The 14,956-nt window shown below is 46.6% G+C and overlaps 1 protein-coding gene across 7 annotated transcripts in view; it reads left to right on the top strand.

Annotated features, from left to right (window-relative positions):
* LLGL2 (LLGL scribble cell polarity complex component 2) overlaps positions 1 to 14,956 on the top strand; it is a 40,352-nt gene that overhangs the window by 10,634 nt on the left and 14,762 nt on the right. For all 7 annotated transcript variants that reach the window (XM_064151035.1, XM_064151032.1, XM_064151034.1 and 4 more), the window contains 8 exons: positions 5,851 to 5,948; positions 6,943 to 7,024; positions 8,477 to 8,592; positions 9,178 to 9,336; positions 10,672 to 10,834; positions 11,008 to 11,140; positions 11,995 to 12,049; positions 12,242 to 12,396. In XM_064151035.1, coding sequence (XP_064007105.1) covers positions 5,851 to 5,948; positions 6,943 to 7,024; positions 8,477 to 8,592; positions 9,178 to 9,336; positions 10,672 to 10,834; positions 11,008 to 11,140; positions 11,995 to 12,049; positions 12,242 to 12,396 — 961 coding nt within the window. The remainder of the gene's footprint in view (positions 1 to 5,850; positions 5,949 to 6,942; positions 7,025 to 8,476; positions 8,593 to 9,177; positions 9,337 to 10,671; positions 10,835 to 11,007; positions 11,141 to 11,994; positions 12,050 to 12,241; positions 12,397 to 14,956) is intronic.

Below are 14,956 nucleotides of genomic sequence, written 5' to 3'. Positions count from 1 at the left end.
TTTGAAAACCCTTGCCCTCTGTTATAGTAAATACCTGCTCATAGCTAGGCAGACTGAGAACATATCAGTTGCCCTTACCTGTCGCTCCCTCCCTGGAAGTATTCAAGGCCAGGTTGGATGAGGCTTTGAGCAATTTGGTCTAGTGGAAGATGTCCCTGCCCATGGCAGGGGGCTTGGAAATAAATGTTCTTTAAGTCTCTTCCAACCCAAGCTATTCTATGACTCTATGTGATTCTATGATCTGGGAAAGCCGAACTTACAACTCTGACTTGTTGAAGGCTGTGGCTTCAAGGAGCCAAGAAACATAGTCCTTTCTGTGCCAAAGCTGTCCTTGTCTCCTGCTTGTAAAGCAAGCACAGTAGTGTTGGCAAGCAAGGTTTTAAACACTTGTTATTTGAGGTCTTTAGAACACTTTTGGATAAGAACCTGCTTAGGAATTATTCTGTGGCACTGTGAAGTTGCTGATCAGAGGAAAGCTGCCTGGAGGTGTTTGCAGCTCTGCAGTGTGTGATGCTGGTGGTGACTAAATGGAAGGTTTCTGTCTTCAGGTTCTGGGGATTCCGGCATTCATTGTACTGTTTACACTGAAGTTGAACGTGACTGGATGCTGCCATGCAAGTTTAGTGTCAATAGAGTGGAATGTCTTTGGCCATGCTGACCTAGTAAAGGACTTCAGTTTAATAAATCCTGCCAAGTGGTGGTGGAGGCATTTTTTTGGTTTGGTTTTCTCCTTCAAGCGTAAATAGGTTGTGATCTTTTTACTGCTTCCCTCTTACCTTTCTGTTCCAGGTAAGAGGTGGTCCAGTTGGTTTTAACTGACCACTGGCCTGGCTCTTCCAACTGTCCTCAGATTTGTTTGTTTCAAAAAACACCTTCCCAAATTCTGCCAGTCACTTAGCTTTGCATATCTGTTTCTCTGTATGAGTAAGAACTTCCCATGCTTGTGTGTACCTGTTGCAAGAATCTGTTTTTAGCTCAGTGCATAGGATGAAGGATCAGGTATGTGGACTTGGCAGTCTGCTTCTTGAAGTTTATCCTGCTTTTGGAAGTAGTATTTGGATGCCTTTGGCTCAGCCCAAGCCCTGCAGAACAAACATGTTCAGGCTGGCATTGTCAGACAAGCTGATGGGTAACACACAGGTGAACCAGCCTGTCTTACAGCTGAACGTTACCAGACTGGGAACGTTGCATTTAATTTATGGCTTTGTGTTTTTTTTCCCCCCCTTCTTTTCAGTCATCCTAACCCTTTGCTAATGGGTGTGATGGGTAAGTTTACCTTAAATCAGAGTTAGTGTCTATGCAAAGTAGATTTAACACGTACAAGCTTCATTGCTCCTTCAGGAGAGACATTAACAAAGGCTGAGGGTTTGTGTTGCCTGTGGTCGGGTTTATCTTTGCTTTGTCATATAAACAGTCTAAGAGGAGAAAGGGAGAGGAATGAAAGGAGGAAGACAGCACCCAGTTCGATCAGCACACAGCTTTAGTGTGGGCTGGGAGCAACTGTTAAGCTTGGCTGCTTCTTTCCTGCAGTAAACATAACTGACACGAAGCATTTCTGTTCCGTAGTGCTGCTGACACCAAGCTTACTGCTGCTGGGTCTGACAAATCTGTGGTCTGAGGAGAACCAAACCCAAAGCTCCTACCTCTCCTCAAAGAAACAAAGGCTCTTTTGAGAAAGAGGGCAGGTTGTGGGCACTCTAGTTTCTTATTTCAGCCTTGCTGAAAGGCTCCATTGTAACCTCTCCTGCCTTCTGCCCCCCTCGCTCCCCCTTGCTGGGTTTACCTGCTGAGCAGGTGAAAGGATGGGCTGATGAAAGCTGCTTCAGAGAAGGGGAGGAAAGGAGGCTGGCTGAAAAGCTGCCTTGATGTGATCTAACACCAAAGTGTGAAGAAGTACAGGAAAAAGATCTGAGCAATCAATATGGTGAATGTGAATGCTTGGCCCAGCTGGTGTCAACTATAGCCCAAAAGCCACTCCGATGCCTTTCCTGCTCAGCTGTGGAAACAAATGAATGACACAGACTGGAGTTGTCTTCATTATGTGTGATGAGCATCTTGGTTGAAGATTCCAAGCTACCAGAAACCAGTAGCAGATTTACACTATGAGCAGTAATACACTGTGAAGGTGTTTAAGGCCAAGCTGGATGAGACTGTGCTCTAGTGTGAGATGTCACTGCCCATGGATAGATGATCCTTGAGGTCCCTTCCAGCCCTGACAATTCTATGTCTTTTTTTTGTGTGTGTGTGTGTGCTTCTGCATGTGGTACTGCTTTCTGCAGGGCCCTTTTACTACTAACAGTTTACTCCTGTAGTTTTTGAAGAGTTTCATGTGAGATGTGGAAGTTGCTTCAAATTTTTTATTAGAGGAAAACCTGAAGGGGAAAAAAAAAATAATTGCCCTCCTCTTATTATGATTCCTGAATGGTGCACATCAGTTAGCAGTTCATAGCTCTCATACCTGAAAATTAAAGCTTTTATTGACTGCTCTAATGTTTTTACAAATTAGCACATCAAAGCAAAGATGTAATTAGGCAAATATTAAAGCCAGTATTGACAGCTTCCTACCAGGCAGTACAGTATGATGCAAGTCATGGTTTTCTATGAGGAGAATGATGCTAAAGCTTTTATCTTTTGGGCTGGCAGAAATTTAGAATAAACACAGTTTCTAATGGATGCTTTCACTGAAAATATCACCTAGGTGTGACAGTGAAGTGACTGTGAACAGGCTGAAAACTAACAGTAGAATCGCTCTGCTGTCTCCCTAACGAGCTGCTCACTCTATTGTGGGGGGCAGTGGATTGATGTCTGTTGCCCATTCTGTACCTGATTCAATTAAATTGTCTGATTTGCTGTTAGATCATGCATTGCCTTCAGTCTCGTGTCCAGAATTGTGTGCTGTGGCTTCATACTCCCACAGCTGTGACAAGTTGGAAGCTTTTCTCTTAGAATCATAGAATCAACCAGGTTGGAAGAGACCTCCAAGATCATCCAGTCCAACCTAGCACCCAGCCCTATCCAGGCATCTAGATCATGGCATCAAGTGCCTCATCCAGGCTTTCCTTGATCACCTCCAGGGACTGCAGCTCCACCACCTCCCTGGGCAGCCCATTCCAATGCCAATCACTCTCTGGCAGCAACTTCCTCCTAACATCCAGCTTATACTTCCCCTGGCACAACTTGAGACTGTGTCCCCTTGTTCTGTTGCTGGTTGCCTGGGAGAAGAGCCCAACCCCACCTGGCTCCAGCCTCCCTTCAGGTAGTTGTAGACATCAGTGAGGTCAGCCCTGAACCTCCTCTTCTCCAGGCTCAGTAGCTACTGTCACGGTACAATGAAGTTCCTCTTTTGCCTGTGCTGGCTTAGGAAGCTGCCCTGTTTCAATTCAGAGTCCATAAATAGGTTCCTGATTTCACAGAGCCTCCTCTAGGAAGTTTTTTATTTGTAGCCAAGCAAAGGCTCTGGTTAGGAATGGTTTCAAGAGTGACATTAGGAAGCTTGGCTTCTCAAAAACCTGTTTTTAATAACACAAAACCAGCACTCAAACTGCCTTCTGAGATCATAAATGAGTAAGGCTGGAAATGAAGTTATCATAAGGGGAAATAAACTCAGTGGTCTTGGAGCCAGTAATGCTAATCTTGGTTTACTACATATAAAAGGTTAAAAAGTAGGAAGTTCTTTGCCCAGTCTTAGGAGTTGGCAAGGGAAATGCTCCGACGCTTCCAGTTGGTAATCTGAAATAGCTCATTTATCCATAGCAGGACCTCAGACTGGGGTAACTGATGAGTTAGAGGGAGGAAGTCTGCTTTTACAACTTAGGAATTGGGATCAAACGACCAAAACTGAAGCAGTCTGGCAGAGGCTGGAGTCAGACATACCCGCCCGTGCCTGCGTCTTTGAGCAGAAACAGTAAAAGGGGCATTTAAACTACTTTGTAGCAGCTGAGAGCACCTCAGGCTAGTGGCATGACCACAGAACTGAAACTGGCTTCGTTTGCTTCTCCTGCAAAGGATTAAGTTGGGAAATCACTGTGTGGGAAATCACTGTGCAGGAAATAAAGTCCATGTGTTACTTTTAGGCTGAAGAAACGCTAAAGCCAAGCGCTGTGGTAGCTCTGCCTCAAAAAGAGGATGGGAGTGAGGTGCAAGTGCTGACTCCTGTAGCTGGAGTGTGCTCTGCTTGTTCTTCTATTTCATTTTTATTTGGTGTGTGTGGTCCTGAGGCTGTTTTATAGCAGCCTACCTTATGATAAATGTATTTTCCAGAAGCTGGGACCGTAAGGATGATAGGGTTTTCCCAGGAAGTGGCCCTATGCCAGACAGATCTCTCTTTACAAGGCTCTGTGTTGTGGAACACTCAGGCAGACTCGTTTGGTGTGAAGGATGATAATAGCTGTACATTAGCACTTCCAAAAACTCCACTGAGCTACTTCACCAGCAGCTTGGCAGCATCCTGTAAGGAAGGCACAATATTATCCAGTCTAAATGCACTGGCTCTGCTAAGTGTGGTGTGTACAACATGCTCCACATCTCCCTGATCTAGTTAAAGATGTCCCTGCTCAGCTGCAGGGGGATTGACAAGATGACCTTTGAGGGTCTCTTCCAACCTGATGCAATCTCTGATTTGTCTTGTTGCAGTGTAAGTTGTACTGCAGAGAAGCCACTAAAGCCAAACAACATACTGCTGCTCCCCATGATAGCCACTGACATCTTTTCATTGCTAAATGGCTTTCAATTAGTTTGAGGTGGCTGAGCTGATCCTGCTCTCTAAACTTTCATCCTTCTCTGCTGTCTCTGGAAAATGGATCTTGGTTTTGTTAGCTTTCCGGACCGCCCCACAGGAAATCTGTTTAGCTTTCTTGAAGAGCGCTGTTGTTCTTCATAGCTTTGCACTATTTCTTGATGTCAGTCAACAGGAGAAGGTCATGAAGGCTGCCCTGTGTGGAATCTGGCAGATAAAGCTGCCCTTACAATAGGCAGTATTTGTGTGAGCCTTTGGAATTGTGCTGAGCAGTTGGTTTGCAGAGGTACAGTTGATGTGGAGTGATGGAGTGCAGCGTGGCGACTGAGTAAGCTGGGCTTATGCAGAGTGATTTAAAGCCTTAACATAAAGAGGGTTGCTGCTTGCCTTACTGTTTTCAGAATGTTTCTCTTTCATTTCTGTTATGCTTCTGCATATCCTGGCTGCAGAGCCGGGGGAGTTCTTGGAATCGACTCATCCCTAGGCTACCGTTCAGCAAATCTAATCTCGCAGGATGTTAGGGGTGGGAAGGGACCCAAAGAGATCCTTGAGTCCAAATCCCCCTGCCACAGCAGGACCATACAGTCTAGCTCAGATCACACAGGAGCGCATCCAGAGAGGCCTTGAAAGTCTCTAGAGGAGACTCCACAACCTCTGGGGAGCCTGTTCCAGTGCTCTGTGACCCTTACAGTAAAGTAATTCTCTGTTGTGTTGAGCTGGAACCTCCTGTGCTGCAATTTACACCCGTTGCTCCTTCTGCTATCCCAGGGAGCAATGAGCAGAGCCTGATCCCCATCCCTCAGATATTTATAAACATTTCTTAAATCCCCTCTCAGTCTTCTCTCTCCAGACTCAAAAGCCCCAGGTCCCTCAGCCTCTCCTCATCAGGCAGTGTTCCAGTCCCCTAATCATCCCCATAGCCCTCCGCTGGACCTTCTCCAGCAGATCCCTGTCCCTTTTAAACCGGGGAGCCCAAAACCTGAGTTTGAATACTTCTCAGCAGAAGAAGCTGCCATTAAGTGCTGTATTTCGCACTGCCATGCCATGTTTAACTTCTGTCTGTTAACTGTGTACGACGTGCTGCTGATTGTGATTGTTTTCTTTCTCTCTACCAGACCGTGGAGCATGGATTTCCCCATCAACCCAGCGCGCTGGGCTACAGCCCATTTCTTCGCCTTATGGCCATTGGAACACGATCAGGAGCCATCAAACTGTATTCCTTTGATCAGCCTGGGCTGTGTTTCCCTGACCACATCAGGCTGTGCAACTTTTGAAGACTCTGTAAAAAGTTAAGCTTGAGTACAGATTTGCAAGCAAGGGTTCCTGGAAGGCTGGAATAGTTTGCCTGAAGTGTGAAGTTTGATCAGAAGGGGGATTATCTTGCCCAGAGCTGAACTGCAGCTCAAACAGAAGCTGAGCTGCTGCAGATATTTAGACAAGACTCCTTGCTCTTGCAGTGCAGAAGGTCAGACTGGATTTGGCCTATGTTTAGCAATCCTTCACGTTGTAAATTCCAGGGTTGTTTAAATATTTGGGGCAGGGTTCTTCTTTTTTTCTTTTGGTAAGCAATTCTATTTCAAAGGTTAAAAACTGAAGTCAGAAACGCTTTCAGCTTCCTGAGCTTTTCACCATGCAGGCATTAAAGACTTAAATACTGAAGGTAGTGACTTTTTTGTTTTAGTTAGTCATGTGTATATATGAGACACTGAGGTGATTCCCATGGCACAGTACCAGCCAGGCATGTCAGTCAGCTCAGAAAGGAAAAGTTGGTGCTCTCTCTGCCTGCTTAATCATTCATTCCTGGTGATGTTTGTGTTCAGAGGCTGGACTCCACATGCGGGCGGCAGCCATCTGTCTCTCGGTTACAAATTAGTTAAGCAGGATTGTAGTGTCTGGGAAACCACTAAACATCTCTGAGGGAAAAAAAATAAAGCCAACAAAAAACCAAAACCCAAGGTCCAGACACTTCTTCTGCATATGCTCGAAGGATGAAGCAAACTTCCCATGTTCTCCTGTAGCGTGCAAAACCTGCCACGAGCGAGTAAAACCAAAGTAGGTTTGCAGTGGTTCTTTTCAGCCTGGATGGCTAACAGTAAAATGTGGTTTCAAACTAATCTCTTTTCATCTTGCTTGCTAGCAAGCTTCTTATCAATTAATTGTAGCTGTAGGTCATCTTAAACACTGTAGATCCTCAACAAACTCTCCAGATATGGTGCTCCTGGGGTGGAGTTCATGGGTTTACATGAAGAAAACAATACTGTAATGCAGATTCATTTTATACCTGATCAGGTAAGTGTCTTCTCTGTACCTTGCAACTTATGGTGACCTCAGACAGGTGTTCTGGCAACTGGGCTGCTATTACGTTCACAGAATCACAGAACCTTACAGGTTGGAAGGGACCTCAGAGATCATAGAGCCCAACCTCCCTGCCAAGGCAGGGTCACCCAGGGTAGTTCGCACAGGAATGCATCCAGGTGAGTTTTGAAAGTGTCTAGAGAAGGAGACTTCACAACCTTTCTGGGCAGCCTGCTCCAGTGCTCTGTCACCCTCACTGGAAAGAATGCTGCATTCAAATGCTGCTTGGTTGGGAGTGCTTGTCCCAGTGTATTTTGTGCTCTCAGCAGCACTGGATGCTGTGGAGATGCTTGGTAAAATGGAAGAGTAGCTTTGTTGTTTGTAACTGTTAACCGTTTAGCTCTCACAGCATATTGGGAATGGTAATAAGGCCAGAATGATTCATGCAGCCTGCTGAAGAAGCCAGAAGTTTCTTTTCCTGTTGCAGCCTCTGTTCTGTCAGTGGGTCTGGGTGGTCTTTCTTCTGCAGAACAGGCAGCACAGTAGCTGCAGCTGAACTGATTTAATTGTGTTCAGGAGTTCAAAGCAGTGCTGCTAACCTCGCTGCGCTGTTAGCTTGTTGCCTTTGTCTTTTGGGGTATTGAATCTTGCTCCTGGGGATTGCTGAACAGTTACTGCCACAAACTAAAAATAGGAAGGCAGAATTTTCCAAACATCTTGGTGGCTAACTGCTTTCCCTTCCCTTGAGTGGCAGACTGGTGTCTTGGCCGCATCCTTTGTTGCTTGACGCCCCCAGCACAGCACGAGTGGCCTCTCTGTGAGAGGGATTTAATTCTTGAGGCGGTTTTGGGTGTCTGTTTGCTTAACTAATGGTATAAACTGAAACTCCCATGGGGAGTGTTGCACCAGGTGTGGTTCTGCAGGTAAAATGCTTCAATTTGAACATCCAGCCAGCAGGGCTGGGCTCATGAAAGGACTCTGACACAACCTTCCAGAATGAGGTTGGACTCGAAGAATGCAAGGAGTGTGGTGTAGTAGACTGTCAGCCCCACCCAAAGCTCTGGGGTGTGTTGCAGCAAACCATGCTGAGCCAGAAGGTGCAGAGCTAACAGCCTGCAGCTGCCTGCCTGAGCTCTACAGCATAGGCTGATCTTTTTTCCAAAGCCTAAATCTTTGTTGTCCCCCTCACTGATAACCTGTGCCCTTGTCCTGTAGAAGACGGGTTTTAGCCTTTGGGCTATTTTTTGCCTCCCCTTAACTCCCAAATCCCTCGCTGTTGACTGGCACTGTTGCTGCAATATGTATCCACCGTGATTAAAGAGCTGTGGCTGGCTCCCCAGGTCTGTTTTAGCAGTTATGAACAGCAGCAACTTCCCTGCTAGGTTTACTGTGTTACATTTAATGCTGTGGGCCTGAAAAAAAAAAGCATGTTGTGTGGTTTTGCAGTGCCAGCTGGTGACATTGCTAGATGATAACAGCTTACATCTCTGGAGCCTGAAGCAGCACAGTGGAGCATCTGAGCTGCGGGAGGAGCACCGCTTCACCTTGAAAGGGCCACCTGGGTAATCCACAAGAGTGCTTTTGAGCTAATTTGGGGATAGCCAAGTAAGAAAATTCTGCTGTTGTTGGAGCTACAGCTTGTCCTGTTCTTACAGACTGTGAATCCATTAAAGGGGATCAACCAGGAGCTGGATAGGGCCTGGGAGCCCACCTTTTAGGAGTGTTGTACCAATGTAAAGGGTGACATCTGCTTTTAATATTGTGCACCCGCTTCTGTGGGTACAGGAACTGTAAATCTTAAGGTTAAGTAAAGCTAAGCATCCCTTAAGTCAAAGTTTAAACTGCTGCTGTAGTTTGCCTTTCGCTTCATCTTGCCACTTTTGGACGAGCTCTTTCTAGCTTCTTTGGGGGGCATTTTAATAAGAGAGGCATCTGTAAAAAGGTGTCTGGGTCTTTGTCCATGCACTTGACAGAAGTCTTTTGACTTAATTTACCTTAAAGCTCCTTCAGAAAATCATACCTGGCTCAAAATGTCTGCCTGTAAAACCAGCGAGCTGTGGATATCCCTGCTGAGCTCGCAGTTCTCTCAAGGGCAGCTGCAGCAGTCTTCCTGCACCCAGCTGATGAGCTTCTTTTTGTGCCCCCAGGTCTCCACCAAGCGCGACACAGATAACAGCTGTCCTTGCCCACTCCTCACGGGAAGTCCTGTATCTTGGCACAGAGAGTGGCAACATCTTTGTAGTGGAGCTTCCATCATTCAGAGCGTTGGAGGACAGGACCATAACCTCTGAGGCTGTGCTGCAGCGGTGAGTGAGCAGGCAGGCAGGCACTGCTGTGGAGAGGTGTGGAATGCTGTTAGCAGCCATATCCTTTGTTAAAGTGTCACCCTAGATTAATATTGGGGCCTCGCTGTTGTGTTAAGCATTGTCCAAATCTGCATGACTCCTGTGAAAGCAGCTTTCAGTCCTGCTATGTGTAACTGTCTAACCATTTCTGTCCTGCTAAACCCAGTACTGCCACTGTGGAGGTGCAGCATCTAGGCAGAACTCTGTAAGAGACGCTTGGAATAAATCTCCAAACCTTGTTGCCTTGTTCCTTGTGTTTCATTTTGCAGCAAGTATTAGACTTAGCTGTAATTACTCATCATTTTTTTGACCATTGGCAGAAGTTCTGATGCTATTTTGTCACTTTGGAGGTTCAAGCGCTGCTGATAATTGTCCTGCTTCATGTCCTTGTTGCTTCCTGCTGGCTTTTCCATTTACCAGTATTCTGTAAGGGTCAGGAGAGAACAGGGGTGGCTGATTCAGACTCTCTTAGGATTCGTGGGATTCAGGCACAAAATCAGAGCTGCCTGGATTAGAAAAGACCTCTAAGGTCACCAAGCCTAACACAGACAAGTCCTTGACTAAAGCATGTTCCTAAACACCACATCTACACAACTCTTAAATACCTCCAGGGATGGGGATTCCACTGCCTCCCTGGGCAACCCATTCCAATGCCTGGTAACCATTTTAGTGAAGGAATTCTTCCTGATATCCAACCTAAACTTAGAATCACAGAATTGTCAGGGCTGGAAGAGACAGCAGATAGATGTTTGCAGGCTGAGGCCTAAGAAACCTCCAATCACCATCATAGAATCAGTCAGGGTTGGAAAGGGACCACAAGGATCATCCAGTTCCAACCCCTCTACCATGGGCAGGGACACCTCACACTAGAGCAGATTGCTCAGCCCCATCCAGCCTGGCCTTAAAAACTTCCAGGGATGGGGCTTCTATTACCTGCCTTGGCAACCTGTTCCAGTGTCTCACCACCTTCATGGTGAAGAACTTCTTCTTCCTAACATCCAATCTGAATCTACCCACTTCTAGTTTGGCTCCATTCCCCCTAATTTCCCTTGGTACAAGTCCACTGTAAAACAGTTCATTGTAAACCTTGGGTTGTCCCTGAAGATAATGGGACTGGCTGCACATTCATGTAGCAGGCTTGGTGTGGTGTCTTAAGACTTCCCTTCTGCTTGAAGGATTTGTGAGGAGATTGTGCTTCTGTTGCTTAATTACTAATTCTTAAACCTTAACTGTTACTACAGTCAGGTTGGGTTGGTCCTAGAATAAACTTCTTGGTTCTCTCTTCTGCTTTTGTAGGGTACCAGAGGATCATTGTAACAGGCGATCATGTGAACTGGTGGAAGCTCTTCGGGAGCATCCCAAGAACCCTGATCAGATCCTGATTGGATACAGCAGGGGCTTGGTTGTCCTCTGGGACCTGCAGAATAACAAAGCAACACACCATTTCCTGGGCAGCCAGGTAATGATTCCATCCATGGGCAGCTGAGTAAGGGAGGAAGGGCGTTCTCAAGGCACTTTGAAGGCAAGGAGGTACAGGGAGAGCCTGGCAAAGCTGGTTCTGAGTAAGAAGGCATTGGTTTGGGCAGGTTAGCAGCTCTCTGGAGAGCAGTCATTGTGTGTCTTTCTCTTCAGCAACTGGAGAACCTCTACTGGCAAAGGGATGGCAGTAAATTCATTAGTTGCCACTACGATGGAAGTTACACCCAGTGGCCAGTATCCAGTGACAACAGGCAGCCTGAGCCTCTGGAAAACCTTGTGCCTTATGGTCAGTAAGTGAGGTTTGATTGTTGTGTATTTGTCTAAACTCAAGCTCCTTTAGAGCCTGTATGGGATATTCAGGTCACTTCTCCTTGGTGTTTAATCCTCATGGCAAAATGCAGAGTTGCCTTATGAACTGCTTATCAGCCCAGACTAAGGGAGTTCAGTTCAGCTCTCTTTCCTGGAGTTTGAACTCCTTTACAACCCTGACAATTCAGCCCTGAACATGGAGAGCAAATGTGTTGAAGAAATTAGTGCCCCTTATGAAGAAGGGTTGGTGACTCAGCTCTGCTTTAGTTCAAGTGTCTTGCTCAGCAGGAGTTACTTGGATCTTCTGTAATTAATAGTGAGCTGTGTACTTTGTGTCAGCCTGAGCAGTGAGGAAATGAAGCCTCTGATTTGCTGAAACCCATCAAACGTGGGGATGACTTCATCTTTCAAACACATAGAGGCTTCTGAAGCTCTATCACCTTTCCATTAGTTTCAGGAATGTCCGTGCTTTAATGATCATTTCTAGTTAATCAGCTTCTGCAGCAGCCCTTCCACTCCCTGTTGGCCATCAGCAAGGCGCTTCAAAACTTCCTCTGAGTTGTTTTGCTGAGGACTGCTGTGGTCATTGCATCCCAGAAGGCTTTTTGTCTCATATGGCTTGGTCTGGGGAGGTGGTGCTAATGTCTAATTTGGGTGGTTGCCTTTGAGTTGGAGGCTGAAGTGACCTAGGTGAAGCAGAATATGGAATTGCTTCTGTAAAGATGCACTTAGGATTGGTTAGGTGGGAAAAGACTTAAGATCACCAACTCCAACCATCAACTACCAATTCTGCTGCTTCCTGAGTCCCAGCAAATAACTCTGTTCTCTTAGGTCCATTCCCTTGCAAGGCCATCTCCAAGATCTACTGGCAGACAACAAAAAATGGGTAAGTTTATGGCCTATCCCTTCACTCTTCCCACTTCAGAGGCATTTGAAGGGCACACTCTGCAATGCCAAAAAAACCCTTTAGAGTGATGTAAGAATCTTTTGGTCAGAGTGTGACTTGCCCTCATGTCTGTGACGTTTTGCTTCCTCCTCCTTCCAGCACACACCACTCTAATTCTGTCTTTCTCCTAAGGCTTCCTTACATTATATTCCAAGGAGGGATGCCCCGGGCTAGCTATGGCGACCGGCACAGTATCTCTGTTGTCCATGGCAGTCAGCAAACAGCCTTTGACTTCACCTCACGGGTGATAGACTTCTTTATAATCTTCAGTTCAGAGCCTGCTGCAGGTATGTGGTGAGAGGGCAATCAGAGGAAGTAGAACAGTGTGTGAAAATCTGCCTGGTATAAATAACACAGGAAATGTGATGAGGAGGTCAGTGGTGTGGGGTGTTCCAGAGATTTTGACAGGGGATTGTGCAATCCTTTAGATTGGAAAAGACCCTTGAGAGTGAGTCTAGCCCTAAAAGAGATTTACCTGTTAAGAGTGAAGCATAAAACACTGGTGTGAAGGATGGGCTGGGTTCCAAATTCCACACATTCCTTGAAAACTTCAGCTACTCCATTAATGAGAAAAAAATCTCTTAGGCTCATGTCTGTGTGAGCTGGACACTGGACATAACCAGGTCGTGAAAGAAGGATCTGAGTGTTGCTGTTTGGTAACAGCACTTCAAAGGAGGCAATAATTAAATCCAGAATTTACTCCCACTGAGACACTGTTTCTCCTAATTACTACCTGGATTTATGACTGGGGCTCTGGGCAATAAATCAGCCATGGGTGACATAGTACCAAGGGTCAGTATACAGAATTTATGTGCTGCTGGTGCACAGTAATGTAAGAAGTTCTAATAGCACTCATTCCACTGCTTCCTTAGAGCTTGTCAGGTTCTTGCCTCTGAAGAGCTGTGTTGCCTTTGCTTCCATAGTAGCTGTCATATTATTTCTTTTCATGGAATTTCAAAGGAATTTCTGGAGAACTCTTTGTGTAAGGCTGGTGCAGACTTTGCTTCTGGTTAACTTGAAATAACTGAGTAGAAAATGCTGTTTCAAGCTTCACAAATGTGTACTGTTGGAAGATGGGTCAAACCAAGTTGCAGAAGTCTACATCCTCCTTAGGTGCTTGTAGGCAGATCATAGAATAGTTTGGGTTGGAAGGGACCTCCAAAGGATTTTGGGAGTGTATATGAAGGGAGGCTGTAGCCAGGTGGGGGTTGGTCTCTTCTCCCAGGCAACTAGCAACAGAACAAGGGGACACAGTCACAAGTTGTGCTGGAGGAGGTCTAGGGTGGATGTTAGGAAGTTCTTGCTAGAGAGAGTGATTGGCATTGGAATGGGCTGCCCAGGGAGGTGGTGGAGTCACCGTCCCTGGAGGTGTTCAAGAAAAGCCTGGATGAGACACTTAGTGCCATGGTCTGGTTGATTGGATAGGGCTGAGTGCTAGGTTGGAGTGGATGATCTTGGAGGTCTCTTCCAACCTGGTTGATTCTATCATCTAGTCCACCCCTGCCCCACAGTGATCTCCACTAGATCAGGTTGTCCAGAGCCCTGTTGAACCTGACCTTGAACACTCACCCTTCGCATCTTTATCATCATGAATGAGGGCATCCCTCAGGATCACAGGCTCACAGGATGTAAGGGGTTGGAAGGGACCCAAGGAGATCATCGAGTCCAACCCTCCTGCCAGAGCAGGACAATTCTATCTAACACAGAGCACAGAGGAACACATCCAGACAGGCCTTGAAAGCGTCCATAGAAGGAGACCTCACAACCTCTCTGGGGAGCCTGTGCCAGTGCTCTGTGACCCTTACAGTAAAGAAGTTGCCCCTTGTGTTGAGGTGGAGTCTCTTTTGCTGCAACTTACACCCATTGCTCCTTGTCCTACCCCAGGGAGCAGTGAGCAGAGCCTGTCCCCCCACTCCTGGCAGCCTTCAGATACTTATAAATATTTATCAAATCCCCTCTAAGCCTTCTCTTCTCCAGACTAAACAGCCCCAGGTCCCTCAGCCTCTCCTCATAAGCCACTCCAGTCCCCTAATCATCCTCCTAGTCCTCTGCTGGACTCTCTCCAGCAGATCCCTGTCCCTCTTCAACTGGGGAGCCCAAAACTGAACACAATACTCAAAATGAGGTCTCACCAGGGCAGAGTAGAGGGGGAGGAGAAGCTCCCTTGATCTGCTGGACACACTCTTTGTAATACACCCCAGGATCCCATTGGCCTTCTTGGCCACAAGGACACATTGCTGTGCCATGGGAAACTTGGTGTCTGCCAGGACCCTCAGGCCCCTCTCCACAGGGCTGCTTTCCAGCAGATCACCTCCCAGCCTGTACTGGTGGAGTTTATTATTCCTCCCCAGATGCAGGACTCTGCACTTGTCCTTGTTGAACTTCATCTGGTTCCTCTGTGCCCAGCTCTCTGTCTGTCCATGTCTCTCTGGATGGCTGCACAGCCTTCAGCTGTGTCAGCCAAACCTCCCAGCTTGGTGTTGTTCCTCTGCTCCAAGCCCCAGCTCCCTCAGTCTGTCCTCACAGGGAGATGTTCCACTGTGTGATGTGAGACTAGGCTCAGCTAAACTGGAAATTAAGGAATGAAGCTTTATATTTACAGCTTAGCACAATACACAAGCAGAAATGCAGCTATATACAGAAATAGGCAAGTTAAAAAGTGATACAGCAGCACAACAGCCCTCCCAGAAACCAGAGTCCCCAGGAGGGGCTCCCAACCGCCCTTCCACCTCCTTTCTACTCCTCTACCTTATCCCAGACTTTGCCTTATGTTCAAGGTGAGTTTGGACAATTGGCTAGGGGGGTCATGAAGCAGACAGATCAGTTACACAGAGAGCAGGTTAGAGA

The sequence above is a fragment of the Pogoniulus pusillus genome, chromosome 11 (assembly GCF_015220805.1).
Source record: "Pogoniulus pusillus isolate bPogPus1 chromosome 11, bPogPus1.pri, whole genome shotgun sequence".
In the NCBI taxonomy this organism is placed as follows: Eukaryota; Metazoa; Chordata; class Aves; order Piciformes; family Lybiidae; genus Pogoniulus; species Pogoniulus pusillus.
The sequence above is the reverse complement of the archived record's forward strand: the minus strand, read 5'-3'. Positions and strand labels throughout refer to the sequence as shown.